This window comes from Chelonoidis abingdonii, chromosome 2 (assembly GCF_003597395.2).
Source record: "Chelonoidis abingdonii isolate Lonesome George chromosome 2, CheloAbing_2.0, whole genome shotgun sequence".
Taxonomy (NCBI): Eukaryota; Metazoa; Chordata; order Testudines; family Testudinidae; genus Chelonoidis; species Chelonoidis abingdonii.
The window spans coordinates 150,356,193-150,376,137 of NC_133770.1; the positions used below are offsets into that span (position 1 = coordinate 150,356,193).

The following is a 19,945-nucleotide window of genomic DNA, read 5'->3' on the forward strand; positions in this document are numbered from 1 at the left end:
GGGGCTGGAAATAGCCTTTTGGCATACAAGTTGCACATTGTGGACTGGATCATCACTATGAGAGCCAGAGCACAGACCCTCCTGCTACATCCCATTGTCTTTGGTCAGTTAGTTCTGGCCTGGCCCCTGTCCAGCCCCCTAATTCAAGTGCCATTGATGAACTGTGCATTTAACCCAGACAGGAATCACAGGAACGTCTCAATTCTCCCATGCCGGCCAGAGAGAAAGACTGAAGCCAAACACTGTTCTGGGGCAAGGCAATTTGAAGTGGTGTGCAGAACTCTGGTGCTGTCAGCAGGTCTGGCTGCAGGTTGCCTTCTTTGCACAGCACTCAGAATTACCTTCTCCTCTAGCCCTTTTGTTATGGAATAATGTGCAGGCAGCTCACAAATGCTGCTGCCCAGACAGGACAAGCGTTTCCAGTCTGGGCAGAGCTCAACTGAACCTTGGCAGACACAGGTATTTAATAAGTGCAAGTCACAGGGCCCCAGTGTGCTTGGGAATGTACAGCTCACCTGTAACAGTGATCACAGCACAGATCAGCAGGCACAGACTGGAGTAATATGAAGTTTTTAATCTCCAACACCTCATGCTCAGTCATGAGCCCACTGGCTATTGGATGCTCTGCATACATGTCTGGGATACTCTTACCAGATCCAATAGTCTATAACGTGCCACAGGACTCTGTCGCTTTTTACAGCTCCAGACTAACACAGCCACCCCTCTGATACTTAATACTGGTATCTCTTATCAGGCAATACACCTTTACCAGGGGTTGTTAGTACCTATCCATTAACCAGGTAAAGGGTGGAGCACAGAGCTGGTCAGACAAGTTGGAGTTTTTGGCAAAATATTTCAATCCTGAAATGCCACCGCGCTGCCCCATGGGAGTAGTAGTTCTCTATAGGCTAGGCCAGGAGTTGGCAACCTTTCAGAAGTGCTGTGCCGAGTCTTCATTTATTCACTCTGATTTAATGTTTCGCGTGCCAGTAATACATTTTAATGTTTTTAGAAGGTCTCTTTCTATAAGTCTATAATATATAGTTAAACTATTGCTGTATGTAAAGTAAATACCATTTTTAAAATGTTTAAGAAGCTTCATTTAAAATTAAATTAAAATGCAGAGCCCCCGGACCAGTGGCCAGGAACTGGGCAGTGTGAGTGCCACTGAAAATCAGTTTGCGTGCTGCCTTCGGCACGCGTGCTATAGGTTGCCTACCCCTGGGCTAGGCTCCCAGCTTGGACTACATCTCCCATGATGCATCACAGTCACCACTCTTAGTGAGAGGAAGCTAAGCTCTATGGCAATCAGGAGACTGTAGTGCACCATTGGAAATGTACTCTGGCTGGGGAACCCAGCTCATAGAACATGAAGCACCTGAATAACAAGTCCCACGAGGCACCGCAGCAGCATTCCAGAATTGAAGTATTTTAGTTTTAGGTGCTCAGTTTTTTTGTTTTATTTTTGGACAAAAATTTTGTTTTTTTGCATGGAAAGCAAACACATTTTGCAAAAAATTTTGTTCGGTCAAAATCTCAATTTTATGCTGAAAAACGGTTTTGGTGGAAACTTTGACTAGCCCTACTGGAGCACTCGAGAAGTTAGCTTCAAATCCAAGTCCTAAGCCCTTCTGGCACCAGCACCCATGCCCCACCTGCCAAGCGCTGGCTTTAACCTAGCACTTGAGCTACAAGGCAATGGTGCGTGACTGGGTCCATACCAGGGCAGTGTCTAGAACTCACTGACCGGTTTCCGGAATGGCAGGTGTATCTGCCTCCGCAGGACGTGGAAGAAGTTCGCTGGAGTGGAGCAGTTTACAACAATCCAGTTGCAGTCGTACAGCTGGCGTACGTCAAAGTCATCGAGTTTCTACAGCACATGAGAAGTAGAAACGGTTTAGACAAAATTGTGACTGTCCCCACATTAACATCCTGCATTTACATCTGCAGGCAGCTCCAGTATGAACAGAGAGAGGCCATGTGAGTCAACTCGAGTACCCCAACATGAGGGCCAGGAGTTTCTCTTGCTCATCACTTGCCCAGGACCAGGGGTTAGCTGAATGCGGCGGCCCTAACCTGCAAGCTCAACCTAGAGTGTTTCAAGTCCAGGCAAATTGGGAGAACTTGGCTCTTAAAGTCAAGTTTAGTTAAGTGCTTCACTTTAGTTTTTCCATTTCAACTGAGGTAGGATTTTAGCAGCAAGTATCTGGAGTCCCAGCTCTATACTGTCCATTGCTTTCCCGGCCTAGCAGAGCTTTTAGGACACTGCTCAAGAATGAACACAGCAAATTCTGGGCCAGTGTAACTTCCTGCTTTCCCTTTTCCACTATCCTCTCAGGTGGTTTTCAGCCTATCCCGGTCTCTTAGTGCCTCTGTGTCCCTAACCCAAAAAGGGACTGCCTCCCTAAGTGCATGGGCCAGCTATGCAGACAGCACAGGCTGAGAACAGGAGAGCTGCCATGTTTGCACAGGGCTTTGAAGCGCACTTGGAAATACTCCGATAAACCCCCTGACTATGAAACCGGGAAAATCGCTCCCTAATAAAACATGAGCAAATGGGCCTGAGAGCAATGGGTGTCTCTGATGACAGCTTTTGGGGAAAGCCAAGGAGGAAAGAGCAGAAGCCATGGAAACAGAGTTCCATGCACTGGCCTTGCTTGGGTTACAGCCAGCCTTTACTGCCCCACATCAGCGCACTAACTAGAGCTCTGCTCATTCTGTGCTAACACAGCAACGGACATTTCCGAGTCCCCCTCGATAACCCAGCCTAAGTCTTCCTGACTCTGGGGGCAGAGGAAGCCCAGGAGTCATTAAATGCAAGTCACCAGCACAGCACTGCTTCCTATATCCTGCTCCCCTCGGCCTGCTGCCCAGAATCTGGGTGCCCTGTAAAATTGTTCCATGTGTTACCATCCCATCAGCAAAATCCCCCAAAGCTGTTTCTGGAAGCCTTTGCTGTGTAGTAATCAGAGTCAGGGACAGAGCAAGTGCTCCAAGATGCAGGAGGGGAGAGATGGGATAGGCCCCAAAGGGGAAAAGTGAGAGTTTAGCACAGCCAGACACTTACAGGGTAGACATCTGGATCGTCATTGCACATCTGCAAGAATCGCTCTGGTCTGGCTGACGAGTGCTCAGGACCCTGTGGGCAAAACCAACAAGAGGTGAAGCGAACCACACATGCGAGTTTCCTTCTTTAGGAGAGCTCTCCAAGCCTCGTAGAGCAGCTGGGTGTAGAGCCAGCTGATGCTAGTCACTGTTTGAGGAGGAACTTGGTATGTGCTGCCCAGCAGGATTTCACTCTGGTGTAAAAGTTTTGATTTTTACTAAGAAGTAGGTCCAACAGCTGCAGCCGCCCTTTAGTACTGAACTTTAGACTCCACTCCCCTGGCCCCAACAAGCCCCTGTGCTGAGACCTGTTGCTCCCAATCCTCTTCCGTTCAGCCGCACACTCTAACCTGTAGAGGGGCTGGCACTGCTCCCAACCACAGGGAGTCCAGGCCCCTCTGCAGACTGTTAACACACAGCTGTATGGGAAGCAGTGACATGGGCTGGTGAGGCCAGGTGACACAGGCAATCTCTGAATTGCAGGACTACCCCCATGCTCCCAGGTGACTGGTCACACAGAGACCTGGTCTGTGCAGTGTTTGGCCTGGGGAAGTGTCCTGGGGCACTTCGGGAACCGTGACATTGAGCTGTCAGTGCTGCCCAGAAAGATGGGAAGCGAGTGCATCCTTACCATGCCCTCCATGCCATGGGGCAGCAACAGCACGATGCCATTCTGTCTCACCCACTTGGCCTGGCCAGGGCAGATGAACTGGTCAATGATGCACTGAGCAGTGTTGTGGAAGTCACCGAACTGGGCCTCCCACAGCACTAAGGCATTGGGACTAGCCATAGCAAAGCCCAGCTCGAAACCTGCAGAGAAGAGAGGAAGAGTGAAGATGCCATATTCACCAGCACCTGGCACAGACAACCCAGCACGAACTAGCCCTGTGGCTGTCGTGAGCCAGGGGGAGATTCCCCAGTGTTACTAACCTAGGACTCCGTACTCCGACAGGGAGCTGTTGCAGACAGTGTAAGGAGCCTGGTTTGGCCAGAGGTGATTCATGGGGATACAGGTCCTCTTGTCTACGTTCTGGTCATGCAGTACATGGTGACGATGGCTGTGGGAGGAAACAACGGCCAGCAGTAATGTTACTGAAGTGTGACCCTAGCCAGTGGGTCAGAGCAAGTGCCTGCGTGCAAGTGGCCGTCTGGCTCACGCTGCTCTGTTGAGAGGCTTGGCTTGCAACTGCAGAATGCAATGAAACCAGGTTACGATTGTATCTAGGAGCTGCCCATACTAACACCATTAAGTGCTGTGAAAGAGACCCCGACACCCCCAATCTGGACTCCCCCCTGGCCTTTCAGCAGAGCTCCAGCACAACAGGCAACCTACAGATGGCCTCTTCCACTCCCACTCAGCAGCCTCTTGAGGAAGGCTAGAATCCCCTTTTACTGGGGGAAACTGCCGGCTTTACCTGAATGTCCCCCTCTCGACATCCTGGCCGCTCAGTCGGATGTGGATTCCCTCTTTGAGGAGGGAGCCAAATGCCATATACTCTGCCAAGGCCCAGTCTACTGTCCTGTTCTTAACCAACATCCCACGGGTTTTCAGAATCCGGCTCAAACCTGCAGACAAAAAAAACAAAAACAAAAACAAACAAAAAAAAAAACAGTTTGCAGCCCGTTGGGGAGGAAATGCAGTGATGTACTATGCAAGCAGCCTTAGGCTGGAACAAGATGGCTCATGCTATCAACCCATCTATTGGCAGGCTGGATTCCCTAACATGCAGATGCTCTGGAAATAAAGGGACAAAAGGGAGGTGGACTGTTCCAGCCTAGCACAGGGTGAAGCACATACAGGTAAGGAGCAGAGGAGACCAGCTTTGAGAAACAACTGGAGTTGCTGGCCATTCTGTTTTCTTTATCTAATGTGCTTTTTGCTGAGCCAACTTCACCTGCATTAGGAGCACTCACTGCCAGACATGGCTGCCCAGGAGAGGAGACCTGAACTCTAACTTCAGAGGAGTCCAAGCGGTAGTGGAGAGAACCGTTTGAGTGCTGGGTCAAAATCATGGGCATTGCCAGGTCCACGACCAGAAGGTACTGGGGATGAGGGGTCTAGATTCATGTCACCAGACTGTGAAACTCACAAGAAGCTCTAAAGGTCAAGAACTTAGTACCAGCTGGAGACTTTGGCCACTGCCATAAGGTTTTTTTTTTTTTTTTGGGAGAGGAAGTATGGGACACTGGGTTCAAGTCCCTGCTCTGGCACAGGCTGCCTGCATTACCTGAGCTAATCCCTTAGCCTCTCTGGGCCTCAGTTTCCCCTCTGAACAATGGCGATACAAGTCCTGCTTGCCCCACAGAGGTATGAGAGGATAAACACATTGAAGATGGGAAGCATCTCAGATACTAGTGATGGGGGACAGATAAGCACCCTCAGAAGTCTCATTAGCACTCATTCCCATCCTAACCAACCATCATATTTTGGGTCTGAACCACCACATGGAAGTCCTCATTCACTCAGATTTGAAGATCTAGTCCTGTACAGCAGTGGTTCTCAAACCAGGGCCGCCGCTTGTTCCGGGAAAGCCCCTGGCGGGCCGGGCTGGTTTGTTTATCTGCTGCATCTGCAGGTTTGGCCAACCGTGGCTCCCACTGGCTGCAGTTTGCCACTCCAGGCCAATGGGGGCTGCAGGAAGGGTGGCCAGCACGTCCCTTGGCCCATGCCGCTTCCTGCGGCTCCCATTGGCCTGGAATGGCGAACCGCAGACAGTGGGAGCTGCAATTGGACAAACCTGCTGACGTGGCAGGTAAACAAGCTGGCCCGGCCCGCCAGGGGCTTTCCCTGAACAAGTGGCAGCTCCAGTTTGAGAGCCAGTGCTGTATAGCACACGGGCCATGGAATTTCATCCAGTTACCCCTTCGCTGGCCCAACAACTTGTGTATGACTAAAGCATCTCCAGGAAGGCAGCCAGTCTGTCTGAAGACACCAAGAGAGGGAGAACCCACCATTTCCCTTAGTAGCTTGTTCCAAGAGTTAACCATTCTAGCAGACCTTCTCCCTCCCACTCCCCAGGCTGGCCTATGGCTTCAGTCTACAGCACCAGAGACCATGACTCCCTGTAGATTGTGGTGGAACAACTTCCACTCACAGTATTAACCATATCCTCTACTCTGTAAAGCCTCCAGCTCTACAAAGAATAAACCCCTAGAGTCTGGGGTGCCAGGGGCATCTACTCCAGCACGTTTGTACCTCCATGAATTGTGAAATCCTCAACAGGCACGGAGCTGGCCACCTTGCCTATATGGGCCAAGTCTTCTTCATTCAGACCAGTAGAGGGACAGGTCATGCTCCGAGGCTGGCCCTCGAGAGTGAAGAAACCTGGGGAAGGAGGAGAGATCATCTGTGACCTGGTGAAGGCCAAGCTGGCGCTGTAGTAAGAGCATTTGATAACTATGTTACAGGCCCTTCTGTACTCTCTGATGTGGAAGAGGATTTGGGATGCAGAGCAAACCCTGAGCTGCTCCACCTCTGTCAGTCCCCCATGCTTTCCCGATGGGTGCATTTTCTTCACCAGGCTGGAGTGGTGTATTTCCCACTCTCTTCATTACACGTCCCTGGAGACACACGGCTCCTATCTGTGACGGAAGTCGAAGGTCTAATCCACTGGAGGCAGAAGTGGTTCCTGAGTTCTGGCCATTTGTCAGGGAAGCTGCTAGTTACTTACCAGGCCAAGGGGAATCCAGCCAGTGCTTGATGTGCAGGATTTTTTCATTCTTGGATCTGGCATGGGCCTCTTCACAGATCCTATCATACTTGGAAATTTCCTCCTGAGAGCAATAGGGCAGAATATTGTCACTGAGAAGCAGCCAAAGTAAGAGCGCTGGGGTTAAAGGCCATGCCTCTTGTTGCTGCTCTCTCTCCATTTCAGCCCAAGTCTATGTGGATCCCAGAGGGGGCATTTTCACATCCAACTCCTCTCCAGATACTTTAACCTCCATGAATTTAAAGTAGAGTTTAAGTCCATTAATGGCTATTAGCCAGGATGGGTAAGGAATGGTGTCCCTGGCCTCTGTTTGTCAAAGGGTGGAAGTGGATGTCAGGAGAGAGATCACTTGATTATTATCCCTCTGGGGCACCTGGCATTGGCCACTGTAGGTAGATGGGATACTGGGCGAGATGGACCTTTCGTCTGACCCAGTATGGCTGTTCTTATGTTATGTACCCTGACTCATGGGTTAGGACCTGGACCACAAACGTGCCTCGCACCACATTCATGGCTGCTGCACGCTGCCATGCTTGTGCCTGACCATACAACACTAGGAACAAAAGATCAGCACTGCCAGGGTACAGCCTATTGCTGACTGTGCGCCAGTTAAAACCTTATGTCTTTCGCTGATGCCAAAGTTGCATAAAATACAAAAGCCCAGTTCCAGTGAGGCATCCCAAATACCCCTGACATTAGGAAATGCCACAGCCAGCAAATGGGTCTGAATGCTCAAGAGGCAGAATAAAGCACTTTTCAGTTACGTCCCATCGACACAGTGCCAGCAACTATGTAAGCAGCACAGGTACAATGCTGTCTGATCTTATAGTGCAGGCAAGGCTAAGCCAGGAGTCACTTGCGTTCCTGAACTACGTCTACAGCCCTGAGAGTTTTGCCACTGACTTTGGTGAGGCCAGGATTTCACCCCAAGACTGCAACATGGCTCACAGTTAATTACTGCTGTGCTCCAAATACAGAGAAGGGGGAATGATATTGGCACAATTACTGTATTGTAAGTGGGTAACCAAAATGGTAGCATGTAAAGCGTAGATTGGACCACAGACCTTATTCACAGTGGGACTATAACTGTACCAACTACAACTGGGTTTAAATGGAGTCCATGTGTTTCCAGGACCAGTGAAGAGAGGGATTTTTTGCCCAAGGGCCAGGTACTAACCAGAAGCATGGATAGGCTTGTGCTGCTCTCAGAAAACAGCTTTAGCTTCTTTAGTCAGGAGAACCTTGCTAGGAATGCTAGCAACAAGTGCTGAGGCCCCTTGGATGTCTAACTCTGAGCTCCTACCTTCCAAACACATCAGCAGATCTTTGGGTACCTCTTTAGCCCTCCCCTGCCCAGACCCCTTAGGGCAAGGCAACGCTACACCACACTGCTGAGTCTGCAGGGAGGGGCGCAGTCATGCTATGCAACAATGGCAATACTGGTAACCTTCATGTATTTCTTGCATGATATTAATTTGCATTTTCCCCCACTCAACATTGTTATTTGCCAACTAGATTTAAGGGGTTGTGACTGATCACTGACTGCACCTTTCTTTTAGAGCACTGGGTAACAGTACCTCGTACTCTGGTTGATTTACCACCCCCTCTGAAATTAACATCTCAGCGTATTTTTGCAGCACAGGTTTCTGCTTCCGGATCTGATTATACATCAACGGCTGGGTGAACATGGGTTCGTCCATCTCGTTATGACCATTGCGCCTGTAACACACCTAGTGCATTCAAGGAAAGAAAGCCATAAAAAATAGCCAGTCTTCAATCCCTATGTCAGACACCAAAAAAGCAGTCACATTTACATTGATCTGTATGTGGGATGCACCCATGATGAAGAAAATCATGTACAGCCTGAAGGCAGAGGGCCTGATTTTGATCTCATTTAGACTAGTGTAAAATCAGGAGTAGGTTCCACTGAAGTCAATGGAGCGACACTGGTGTAAAACTAGAGTAACTAATGACTTAATGGAATGGTTTCATCCCAGTTTAAAAGAAAAACTGCAGCTATTTGAGCAGTTACAGGAAAATTAGCATCTCCTTTCCTTCAAGCACAACACAGCTACATTTTCAGTGTCTTGTTTTCACTTAAATATTTCTTTAGATGTCCCCCCCCCCCAACCACTAGACCCAAAGAACAAAGGGTTAAGGTGCAAAGAAACACAAGACGGGCATTATTTATTATTTGGATTACAGTAGCACCTCTGAGCCCCAGTCATGGCCCAGGGTTCCATTGTGCTAGCTGCTGTACAACCACAGTCCAAGATGCCTCCAATGGTTCATCTGAAGAGCATTTTGTCATTTCCCCAGAAGTTCACTAAACAAAGCCAGGATTTTAGCAAAGCCCGAACTGGTTCCCAATCACCTACCAAGTCAACCACCACGTCTTTGTGAAAAGTGCTTCTCCATTCTGCTGCTACATTGCACACATACACCACTGCCTCTGGGTCATCTGCATTGACATGGAAAATGGGTGCATTCACCACCCGGGCAACGTCGGTTGGGTACGGAGAGGAACGGGCCATACGAGGGTCTGTAGTGAATCCAATCTGGAAACAGAGCAATTTGGGACCATCATGGAAAATTGCAGAAGGCAGACACAAAAAAGGTCTAGAAAATAGTTAGGCTTGGCAATCAAATAGCGCTCATCTGAGCATCTCAAAGTGCTTCACACAGAGTGGGAGGAGAGAGAGTTCCCTCCACTTTGCAGAAGGAAAACAGACAGATTTTAAGCAAGTTGTTGGCAGAGCTGGGAGTAAATTTGCAAGCTTCCAACTACCTACCAGTCCCTGCTCTAACCACAAGACCACACTGCCTCCATGTCAGGTTAGACCAAAGAGCTGTCATGATTGATAAGAGATTTTTACAATAATTTACCCCACCTGCTGGATAACAGATCTCCAACCAGAGGTAAGTATTACAGAACAACTATTACCTTTCCTGGAGAAAGCTTCTCAGGCCAGTAAAGGGAGCCCCAGTTATTACATTGGTCTAGCTAGAGAAGCTACCCAAGTCAGTTTTAAGTTAGTTCTGTTCTGACTTCGTTATGCTCTGTTCAGCAGAGGGAGGGTGGTCACCGGAGGAGAGCATTAATGGAGTCCACATAAAGGGCGGTGCTTTGAGAGGTAAGACAGGGTAAAGACTCTTTCAGAGAGATCATATAAAGCTCAAACAGTCCCCCTCCTTCTTCCACTGGGCGCTGCTCAGAACCAGTCTGCCCAGCATCAGTGAACGGGATATCAATCCAGCCACTGTCACCTGACCTCAAAACAGAACAGGGGATCAAAAAGACAATAATTTAGGGCAAGTCTACACTACAGACTTACGTCCACCTATGTTTGGTGGCTGTAAGTCAACCTCTGCAGTGGTTCATGTCCACACCCCCCTCCTCCTGTCGGTGATGCACGTCATCATCAGGAACGCTTCCACCGACTTAAGAGGGACAGTGTAAGGGGGTTGAGAGCATAAGCTGTCAGCTCTGCATGCAGCTCCCTGCTCAGGAGCCCCTGGGCAGTGGGAGGCAGCTGGGCTGGGAGCCAGGACCGGGGGAGCAGCTGGGCTGGGAAAGGGGAGCCCATGTAGCTGGCAGGCTGAGAGTGGGCAGATGGGACCCAGGGAACAGTCGGGCTTTAGCTGGAGCCCTCTCCACATCCTGGAGTCGACAGCCCCGCTTTCTTGTCAATTTCAGGATGCCAGCATGGAGCCATGAAATTGATAAGAATGACAGCCAACAGCCCATGTAAGTAACCCGCAGTGACACTGCGTCACCCTAACTACACCAACATAAGCCCATCTCCACAAGAGGCATAGGAGGTACATCGGCACTTACACCAGTGGGAGCAAGGCTGTAGTGTGTACACTGACTTAATTAGGCTGAAGTAACCTGTCTTATGTCAACCTAAGCCTGTAGTGTAGACCAGGCCCTAGACACTAGAAACTTAACTGTTATAGCCCAGAGCAAGTTATCATCAGTTGTTCTTGTTCCTTAGCCTTGTCTCATAGAAGCTCTCCTGCTTATGGATCTGCCTATAGTCATCCCCAGAAGCCCTAATTCCAGCAGTGAACCATAACTGGAGTTTCACAGGTACAACACAGCAGCATTTTAGTGGGAGAAGACCCTGATGCAGGGCCCCATCCCTAGGATAAAACACATCCTTGACACATGCTTACTAGTGCTAGCGCACGAGCATGATACATCAGAGACTGACAAACTACTATCCCTGCCCTGGGCATTTAAAGTGCATGTTCTCAAAGATTCTGGTATCAGTGGAGCTGAAGGACCCAGTCCTGCAACGAAGGGGCCCAGTTTTTACCTGGTTATTCACAACCACGTGAACTGTCCCATGTGTGGTATAGGATGGCAAGTCGCTCAAGTGGAACGTCTCATACACTATGCCCTGCCCGGCAAAAGCCGCATCTCCGTGCAAGAGAATGGACATCACCTGTGGAGATAAGAAGGCCAAGCTGAAGGCTGGGGGCTTGTTGGCTTACTTTCAGCATTAAAGGTGCCCAGAAGTGCACACAGACGGGGCCCGGCAGTACTGGGGAAGGAGGGGCTATTGGCTAGAGTGGGGAAGCAGCCACAAGCAGGCTCTGACTGGGCATGGAAAAGAAAATTCTCTATCTCCACATCTCTCTGGTGGCAGCTCCTTTGCCTCATCCTTTCCATTGTCTGTCCATAACCTTCATGGCAAGGAAAATCTGATGCTTTAGCCCCCAGGTGACTGCACTAGGGAGTGAGGATCCAGTTTGATGTTTCGACAAAGCTCTTCCATGTGAAGCTGGATCTGACAAGACTATGGCTAGTGTCTCTGGTGCAATGACTCAGGAAGATACTGAGTGGATTCAGAGCTCTCTCCTCCTGAAATTCTAGAGGACTATGTTAAAACTAGGGCTGTTAAATTGAACAAAAAATTAATCGCAATTAATTGCATGATTAAAAATATTAATCGCGATTAATCACGCTGTTAAATAATAGAATACCATTTATTTAAATATTTTTGGATGTTTTCTACATTTTCAAATATACTGATTTCAATTACAACACAGAATACAAAGTGTACAGTTCTCACTATTTATTTTTGATTACAAGTATTTGCACTGTAAAAAACAAAGAAATAGTAATTTTTCAATTCACCTAATACAAGTACTGTAGTGCAAGCTCTTTATCATGAAAGTTGAACTTACAAATGTAGAATTATGTACAAAAAAGACCAGCATTCAAAATAAAACCATGTAAAATTTTAAAGCCTGCATGTCCACTCAGTCCTGCTTGAGCCAAATCGCTCAGACAAACAAGTTTGGTTACAATTTGCAGGAGATAATGCTGCCTGCTTCTTGTTCACGTCACCTGAAAGTGAGAATAAGCATTCTCATGGCACTTTTGTAGCTGGCGCCACAAGGTATTTACGTGCCATATGCGCTAAAGATTCATATATCCCTTCGTGTTTCAACCACCATTCCAGAGGACGTGTCCATGCTGATGTGGGTTCTGCTTGATAACAATCCAAAGCAATGCAGACTGAACATGTTCATTTTCATCATCTGAGACAGATGCCACCAGCAGAAGGTTGATTTTCTTTTGTGGTGGTTCGGGTTCTGTAGTTTTTGCATCTGAGTGTTGCTCTTTTAAGTCTTCTGAAAGCATGTTACACACCTCATCCCTCCCAGATTTTGGAAGGCACTTCAGATTCTTAAACTTTGGGCAGAGAGCTGTAGCTATTTTTAGAAATCTCACATTGGTACCTTCTTTGCATTTTGTCAAATCTGCTGTGAAAGTGTTCTTAAAACAAACATGTGTTGGGTCATCATCCGAGACAGCTATGACATGAAACATACGGCAGAATGCCGGTAAAACAGAACAGGAGACATACAATTCTCCCCAATGGAGCTCAGTCACAAACGTAATTAATGCATTATTATTTTTTTTTTTTTTTAATGAGCATCATCAGCATGAAAGTATGTCCTCTGGAATGGTGGCTGAAGAATGAAGGGGCATATGAATGTTTAGCATATCTAACATGTAAATACCTTGCAGTGCTGGCTACAGGAGTGCCATGAGAATGCCTGTTCTCACCTTCAGCTGACATTGTAAACAAGAAGCTGGCAGCATTATCTCCCGTAAATTTTAACCAAACTTGTTTGTCTGAGCGATTGGCTGAAGTAGGACCGAGTGGACTTGTCGGCTCTAATGTTTTACATTGTTTTATTTTTGAATGCAGTTATTTTTCTGTACATAATTCTACAATTTGTAAGTTCAATTTCCATGATGAAGAGATTGCACTACAGTACTTGTATTAGGTGAACTGAAAAATACTATTTCTTTGGTTTTTTACAGTACAAATATTTGTAATAAAAAAATATAAAGTGAACACTATACACTTTGTATTCTGTGTTGTAATTGAAATCAGTATATTTGAAAACATAGAAAACGTCCACAAATATTTAATAAATTTCAATTGGCATTCTGTTTAACAGTGCGATTAATCATGATTTTTTTTTTTTGGAGTTAATCGCATGAGTTAATGGCGATTAATTTACAGCCTTAGTTAAAACATGATTTTTGGAATTAAAGGCAATCAGTGGATTATGCCAATTAACTGATCTACTGTTGAGTGTTACACTGGAACCAGTCCCAGTGGTGGATAAAGTTTACTGAGCACCAGCCTGTGCCCATCTCACTTCTCCAGCTTTTGGAAAAAGGGAATAATCCTAAATGAAAATTAGTGGTTGCTTTTCATTTTACTGCTGACAGACTTCCCTCCCAAGCGTGGGTTGAAAAAATTCATCCGCATAGAGAAAGGATGTGCATTTCACAAGCCACCTCAAACATTAGTAAGGACACTTCAGGTGCAGCAATTAAAATGGGAATTCCACTAGCATCTGTGTGAGGCTGCTGCCTAACCACGCTAGACGTGGAATGCTGTCTACAGATGCCGCCATACTAGAGGAAAGTGTTCGTCTTGGTATATTCTCTGTCCTCCCACAAAGGGCCAGGGCTATTTTTGATCTTGTTGAATCTCACTCTTACACCTCTCCCAGGGTATTGGATACATGTTTGTTGTAAGCAACTTCAGTGTCTGGCTTATAACAGTCCATTTTTTACAGCTTGTTCTTTCACATCAGGATACAGGTTGAAGGACACAGCTGTTCTCTCTCAAGGAATGGATCCTCTGTTCCTCACTACCTATTTCAAGCCAAGGAGACATCTCAGGATCAGTGATCCTCAATTTACATTCAGTTCCTTCAGTATGGTCAGGTTTATCTGGGGAGGAAGTTTGTTTATAGTCATTTTCTATAAGAGAAGGTGACTCCCTGCTGCACAACATGCCTCTAGACATGCAACTCCTGACTACACTGAAGTTAGTGGCCAAACTCTCACCAACTGCAATGGAACCAGGACTTCACCCAGACACTCTCACACCTGGTTACTTATCGCAGAGATCTCCTGCCGCAAAAGGGACCTCCCTCCCCATTCCGTGATGCCTTAGGCTGCATCACTGCAGCCCGACTCTCACATTACTCCCTCTCGAGGTTCCTTAGTGTTATTTCTCTGGTCGCTGGGGTCTGCAATTCTAGAGTGGGTCTGCTTGTTAACCACTCTTTCAGAATGGATCTAACCCCAATCCCACTGACGACTCTCATGCGTCATTCGCTGGGGCTTTCCACTACCGCACTTTACAATATGCCTTAAGGCTTTGTCCAGACCCTAAAAGAGAGTATCCCTATACAAGGGCATCTGAACTAAATGAGACACTTGATCAAACAAACAAACAAACAAACAAACAAACTCCATCCTCTGTGTCCTCTTCCTCCACTACATTTTGTTAGTAGACCAAAGTGAAGAAGAGTCTGCGATGATTCCACATAAGCCCATTTCTCTTACTGAACATGGGCCACTCACTCATATGGTGTCTTTTTACAAGGGAATGGATTAATGGCTGGTAAATTGCCAGCATAATTCTATTTTTCTTTGAGGATCTGCACCACAGATATTTTTCTCCAACCCTTTCTGCTGTTCTCTGTCTCCAGTCTCTGCTGTTCTCAGTGAACTTCCAGAGTAACTGGCAGTGGTTCTCAGTCTGAGTGAATCCCCTTTGCATCACCTAGTCATGGTGACGTCTAGATGTGCAATCCACCACTATAGCCACCAAATATTGGCTTATCCCTTTCCAGCAAGTTATACAAAGCTTACTTGTGGCATCTTTCAGCCTTCTACCATCTTACCGACTTCAATATCTCCTCCCATTTCCATCCCCAGTCCCTCTGAGAATACTACCAAGGCCTCTCGCTGCTGCTAAGTAGCAGCACAGCACAAGCTGATTTTTTTTATTTTTAAAATGACCACCGATTTGGGATGCCTTGGTTCTCAGATACCTCAGCACCCTGAGCCCCATTTTCAGAGGTGCTGAACACCCACCCCTTCCCCTGACTTGAACTGGAGATTTGTGCATTCACCGTTCCTAGCAAATCTGGCCTCCCACTCCAAAACACCCAAAATCAGAGAGGACGTTTTGGCTGAGCCGCTACTTCCGCTGCTCGCCATGGCTTGGTTAAGTTGGAGCAGGCCAGAAGCAGCACTGCTCTGACTATTGATGGAGGAATAAAACAGGAGAGGATGCTTTATGTAGGACCAGAACTCTGTGACAGACAGCATTCCAGATCTCTGGGGAAATTTAGAATGGAAAACAAACCACATGGATTTCTTCGGCTAATCTGGCTCCCTGATGGAGCAGCAGTTTGCCTCCCTTCAGTCAGCTACAAGCTGAGTTTGAATAAACTTGTAGCAGACACTAGATCAGAGATATTCGGTGCCCTTTACCTTCTTTCCTTTAGTGTCTCCACAATAAAACTGCTCTGCCTTTGTTTTGCCCATAACCACTGGATCTGCAGCCTCCAAGTGAGAGGGGTTTGCCACCAAGGAGAGGGTGATGTTCCTCTCAGTGACACGGTTAATCCTCCGGTGGTACATTCCCAAGTGGTACTTCACGTCTCCTGAGCCCTGGAGAGAAAGAGCAGAGTCAAGAGAGGAGACTGGGCGGCAGAGCTCGGGGAGATTTCGGATGAGAGCAGGAGTTCCTGATGCCTCCCGCAGTCAATAGGCTCACAGCATGGGTACGCAGCATCTACTAGTGCCGTGTGGAGTACACAAGTGTCATGAATTTCGAGTTCTTCAGCTAGAGCTGCAATTACCAGAAACACTGAACCCACAGAGCAAGTGCATTTGCTGATATCACAGAGTAACAGCAGCACAGAGGTGCCCCAAATATTGGCCACAAAGGTGAAAAATCATTTATATTGTTTAAGAACCGAGTCCTGCTCCCATTGAAGCCAAGGAAGGGCTCTTGTTTGGGTACCTAGGTACTACTAGCTTTAAACATCCAAGTTCAACAACATAGGCTCTGGTCACCAGCTGTATTCTGTGCACCTCTGATAAGCATCTGACCTCATTTATACTCTAGAGATGGGAGAACCAAAGGGTATTGAGGGTGGGACAGCAGCCAGGAGGTAGAAGCACTGAGGAAAGGAGGTAAGTGCATGGGATCTGGAGAGAGCAAGGGAGGTGGATGGGGCAGGGGGGAGAGGAGAGAAGAGAAGGAAGCGGGGTCTGGAAGTGGGAATAAACTCACTAGGGTGGGAGAAAAAGATTGGGACATGTGAAGTAAAATCATGTAAGTGTAAGAAGGGGCACAAATATACACAAGCTTCCCCTTCCCCCCCAAAAGACAGTTACCTTTCCGTAACTCGTGTTCCTTGAGAGGTGTTGCTCATGTCCATTCCACAATAGGTGTGTGCTCACCATGTGCAGCAGTGCCGGAAGTTCCCTTAGCAGTACCCATAGGAGAGCGACTCTCGTGAGTGCAGCGCCGCCCTGGCACAGTATAAGGGGTGCTGCGCGCTCGCCCCACCCTCAGTTCCTTCTTGCCAGACAGCTCTGACAGTGGCGATGAACTATTGAGAGCACTTTCTGAATGGTTTCGTACTTTTCAGGTAAAAGGCCAGGGCCTCTCTCACATCCAGCATGTGGAGGCAGAGCTCATCACTGGACGCATGAGGTTTGGGACAGAGTATTGTCAGGAAAACGTCTTGGTCCATATGGTAGGTGGAGAGACATAACGTCTCAAGCCGCCTGCAGGGCATCCGGCATGGAGGGCACCCAAATGTGGCCACTGGCATCCAGGGAGGTCAGCTCGGAGTGGGCTGGGCTACTCCGCTCAACTTGAGTCGGAGGCCACGAGGCCGACTAGGACCGAGAGCTGCCCAGCGTAGCTCTAGTCCCTCCTCCAGTCTTGCTCTGGTGTCTCGGTGGACAAGACCTCTTCTTCGCCTTTTTAGTGTGTTCCATGGACGAGGAGTGGCGCCGACTGGTGGAGGGCACCGTTGGGTCACCGTGCACTGATGCCACGGTGCTGACTTGGAGCGGCGCAGTGGTGTCAAAATGGCTTGGAGCCAAACGTCCTGCTCCTTCTTGGTCCGAGGTTTGAAAGATCTGCAAATCTTGCTGCGGTCACTGAGATGGGGTCCCCCAGACAGCATAAACAGTCTGCGTGCGGCTCACTCACGGGCACAGGCTATTTGCAAGTGTTACACGACTTAAAGCCTGGAGCACAGGGCACACCCCGACCCAGGCGCACTTAACTAATTCTAACTAAAGCTACTTTTTGTTTTTGTTTAAACTACAGGGACAACTAACAGAGTCCAATAGGGAAAGTAACAGCAGAGTTGGAGCAGAGCAGTTCCGAGGCACGTTCACTGGCAGCAAGAAGAAACTGAGGGTGGGGGGAGCACGCAGCGCCCCTTATACCACACCAGGGCGGCGCCACACCATGGGTCACTAGGGGCGCTCTCCCCATGAGTACTGCAAAGGGAAAAACTTCCGGCACCGGTGCACATGGCAAGCATGCACACCTGCTGTGGAATGCACATGAGCAATCACTCAACGAGGAACAAGGAATTACTATAGCTGCTAGTGGCATGGCATGTGGCCAAAAATCAGAACATGCTACAGAGGGGAGGTGCTCCCTAAGATGATCTCTCTACCAACACGTGGGCCACGCTACAGAAGAAAGGGGGAAGCCTGACCTAGAAGCTCATCATACGATAGAGACAGATCAGCCCAGCTTGTGTCAACGAACAACCACATCTCTAATCCGCTAGCATCTCTGACAGCAAGGTAGAGGCTACAGGAGAACCAAGATTCATAATTTACTGGACTCTCAAGACTATTTTGAAGAGGCTACCAAGTCTCACAAGAAGCTATTAAGGTAAACAAAACAGTCATGGGATAAAGTACTGTCTTGGCTTGGAAACTGGATCAACTGAGACAAGACATTTAAAACAACAACATTTACCCTGCAGAATTCACTGCCACAGGGTAATCGAGGCCATGAACTGAGCAGGATCAATAAATAACTAGTTATCCACCTGGATAAGGAGAACGCCCAACGTTAAGTCACAGGATAAGAAAAACAGAAGGGTTACGAACCTTCCTGGTTCAGGGCAAGCCAACCACTAACTGATGAGGGTCAGGAACAGGCAGAGGTTTCCCGTATGGACAGTTATTCCAGAATTGCCCACTAAGGGGATTCTTGCACCTCCCTCTGATACAGCTGGTGCTGGCCACTGTCAGAGATGGGATACCAGGCTAGATGGGACCCTAGGCCCAACAACTCATGTGGTCTTCTGCTGGGGCCTCTAGGAACAGGGATTGCCAAGTGTTGTCTGCTGCCTGGAGAAAGAGCCCTGCTGCATACTGTACCTATACTCTCATGCAGCTGCTTGCTTAGATTCTACTCAAACCTCACTCACCTCATCAGCAGCCTCCAGCTTGGAATCAAACTGACAGAAGATCTGCTCCAGCTCCTTCCTGATCACGTTGGCGAGAACATTCAGACGCCCTCTGTGAAATCAGTGCCACAGGTCAGCTACAGGTGGACAGCTCACCTTGCACTCTATGCTGTCTGTCTGGAGAGAGTGCTTCTCACCCCACCATCTATGCTTCAAACCAAGGCAAAGGACCCATTCTTCCTTCTATTTTACACCAAGAACAAGCAGTTTTACTTCTCCCACGCCCCCCAAACTGGTGGTACAGTCTGTGGCAAGAAACTCCAATACCCTGCACTCCTTCTGAAGAGGAAAGCAAGGTGGGTCACCCGGCAGCACCCTGTCCCATGAGGGGTTCTGTCTGCAATACTATGATTTACTCATGCCGGACTCTGGCAGAAACAGCCACAGGAGATTCCCCTATGCTGGCAGCCACCTCAGGAAGACCATTCTTTACACTTCCCAATTAATTTGGGCCCAGATGCCAGTTAAATCTGCGTTGCAAGGCCAGACCTCTTAAAACACAAGTCCAAATTGCTTAGTATTGTGCACCTGAGCAACAGGGCCTCAACCCCTGGCTCCTCTGCAGGAGGTACAACACATACCCTAGATTAAGGGCTTACTGGACATTTTGTTTAGAAAGGCACAGGGTGTTCCCTGTACGTTAAGATACATTTCCTGCAGCCTTGTATAATGGGTGATGTTAGCTATGAATGAGTGATGCTAATGCCCAAGATGCATTTGAATCTCAATTTGATTGAAAATGGTATCAACCAACTAAACTTAATAATCTTTGGAAAAACAGTCATCTCATGCTAAGAGCAAGAGTTCTAGGGGAAGCCAGCTTCCCTTTACATCTCAGCCCCACCAACCGCCACTTGCCTACATCTTTCTGACGTGCCAGCTGCCCCCGTCGCCAAAATATGGGGTGGAGAGAAGGATCCTGTTACCTGTGTGGCATTCCCATGATAACATAATCCACTCCATTCTCACTTGACTTGTCAATGATGGTCTTTAGGGCTGGGATAAGCACCTCACAGCCTTCCAAGCCAAATCGCTTCTCCGAAGACCATTTCCGATGGAGGAACTCCTCAAACCTGAAAGGCAGAGTCAGACAGAAGTCAATGGTCAGGCTACAGCCTATTGCATGGGCCAGAGAACCCACAGGGACGTTAGTGGGAGAGTCACAGATGGATGATATAGACCGACAGATCACTTGTGCAAATGATTCTTCTATGCACCATTGGCTGTGTTATGCCCTTATAATTATTACTACCAGCACAGCACGCACTATGTAC

At 48.0% G+C, this 19,945-nt stretch overlaps 1 protein-coding gene across 5 annotated transcripts in view; it reads right to left on the reverse strand.

Moving 5' to 3' along the window:
* Window positions 1–19,945, reverse strand: part of OGDH (oxoglutarate dehydrogenase) — a 93,605-nt gene that overhangs the window by 3,784 nt on the left and 69,876 nt on the right. For all 5 annotated transcript variants that reach the window (XM_032774508.2, XM_032774509.2, XM_032774507.2 and 2 more), the window contains 13 exons: window positions 19,598–19,744; window positions 18,633–18,723; window positions 15,646–15,825; window positions 11,138–11,266; window positions 9,194–9,373; window positions 8,393–8,545; window positions 6,777–6,879; window positions 6,302–6,430; window positions 4,521–4,671; window positions 4,036–4,163; window positions 3,737–3,915; window positions 3,068–3,139; window positions 1,748–1,870 (listed from right to left, as the gene is read on the reverse strand). In XM_032774508.2, the coding sequence (XP_032630399.1) occupies window positions 1,748–1,870; window positions 3,068–3,139; window positions 3,737–3,915; window positions 4,036–4,163; window positions 4,521–4,671; window positions 6,302–6,430; window positions 6,777–6,879; window positions 8,393–8,545; window positions 9,194–9,373; window positions 11,138–11,266; window positions 15,646–15,825; window positions 18,633–18,723; window positions 19,598–19,744 (1,765 nt within the window). The remainder of the gene's footprint in view (window positions 1–1,747; window positions 1,871–3,067; window positions 3,140–3,736; window positions 3,916–4,035; window positions 4,164–4,520; window positions 4,672–6,301; window positions 6,431–6,776; window positions 6,880–8,392; window positions 8,546–9,193; window positions 9,374–11,137; window positions 11,267–15,645; window positions 15,826–18,632; window positions 18,724–19,597; window positions 19,745–19,945) is intronic.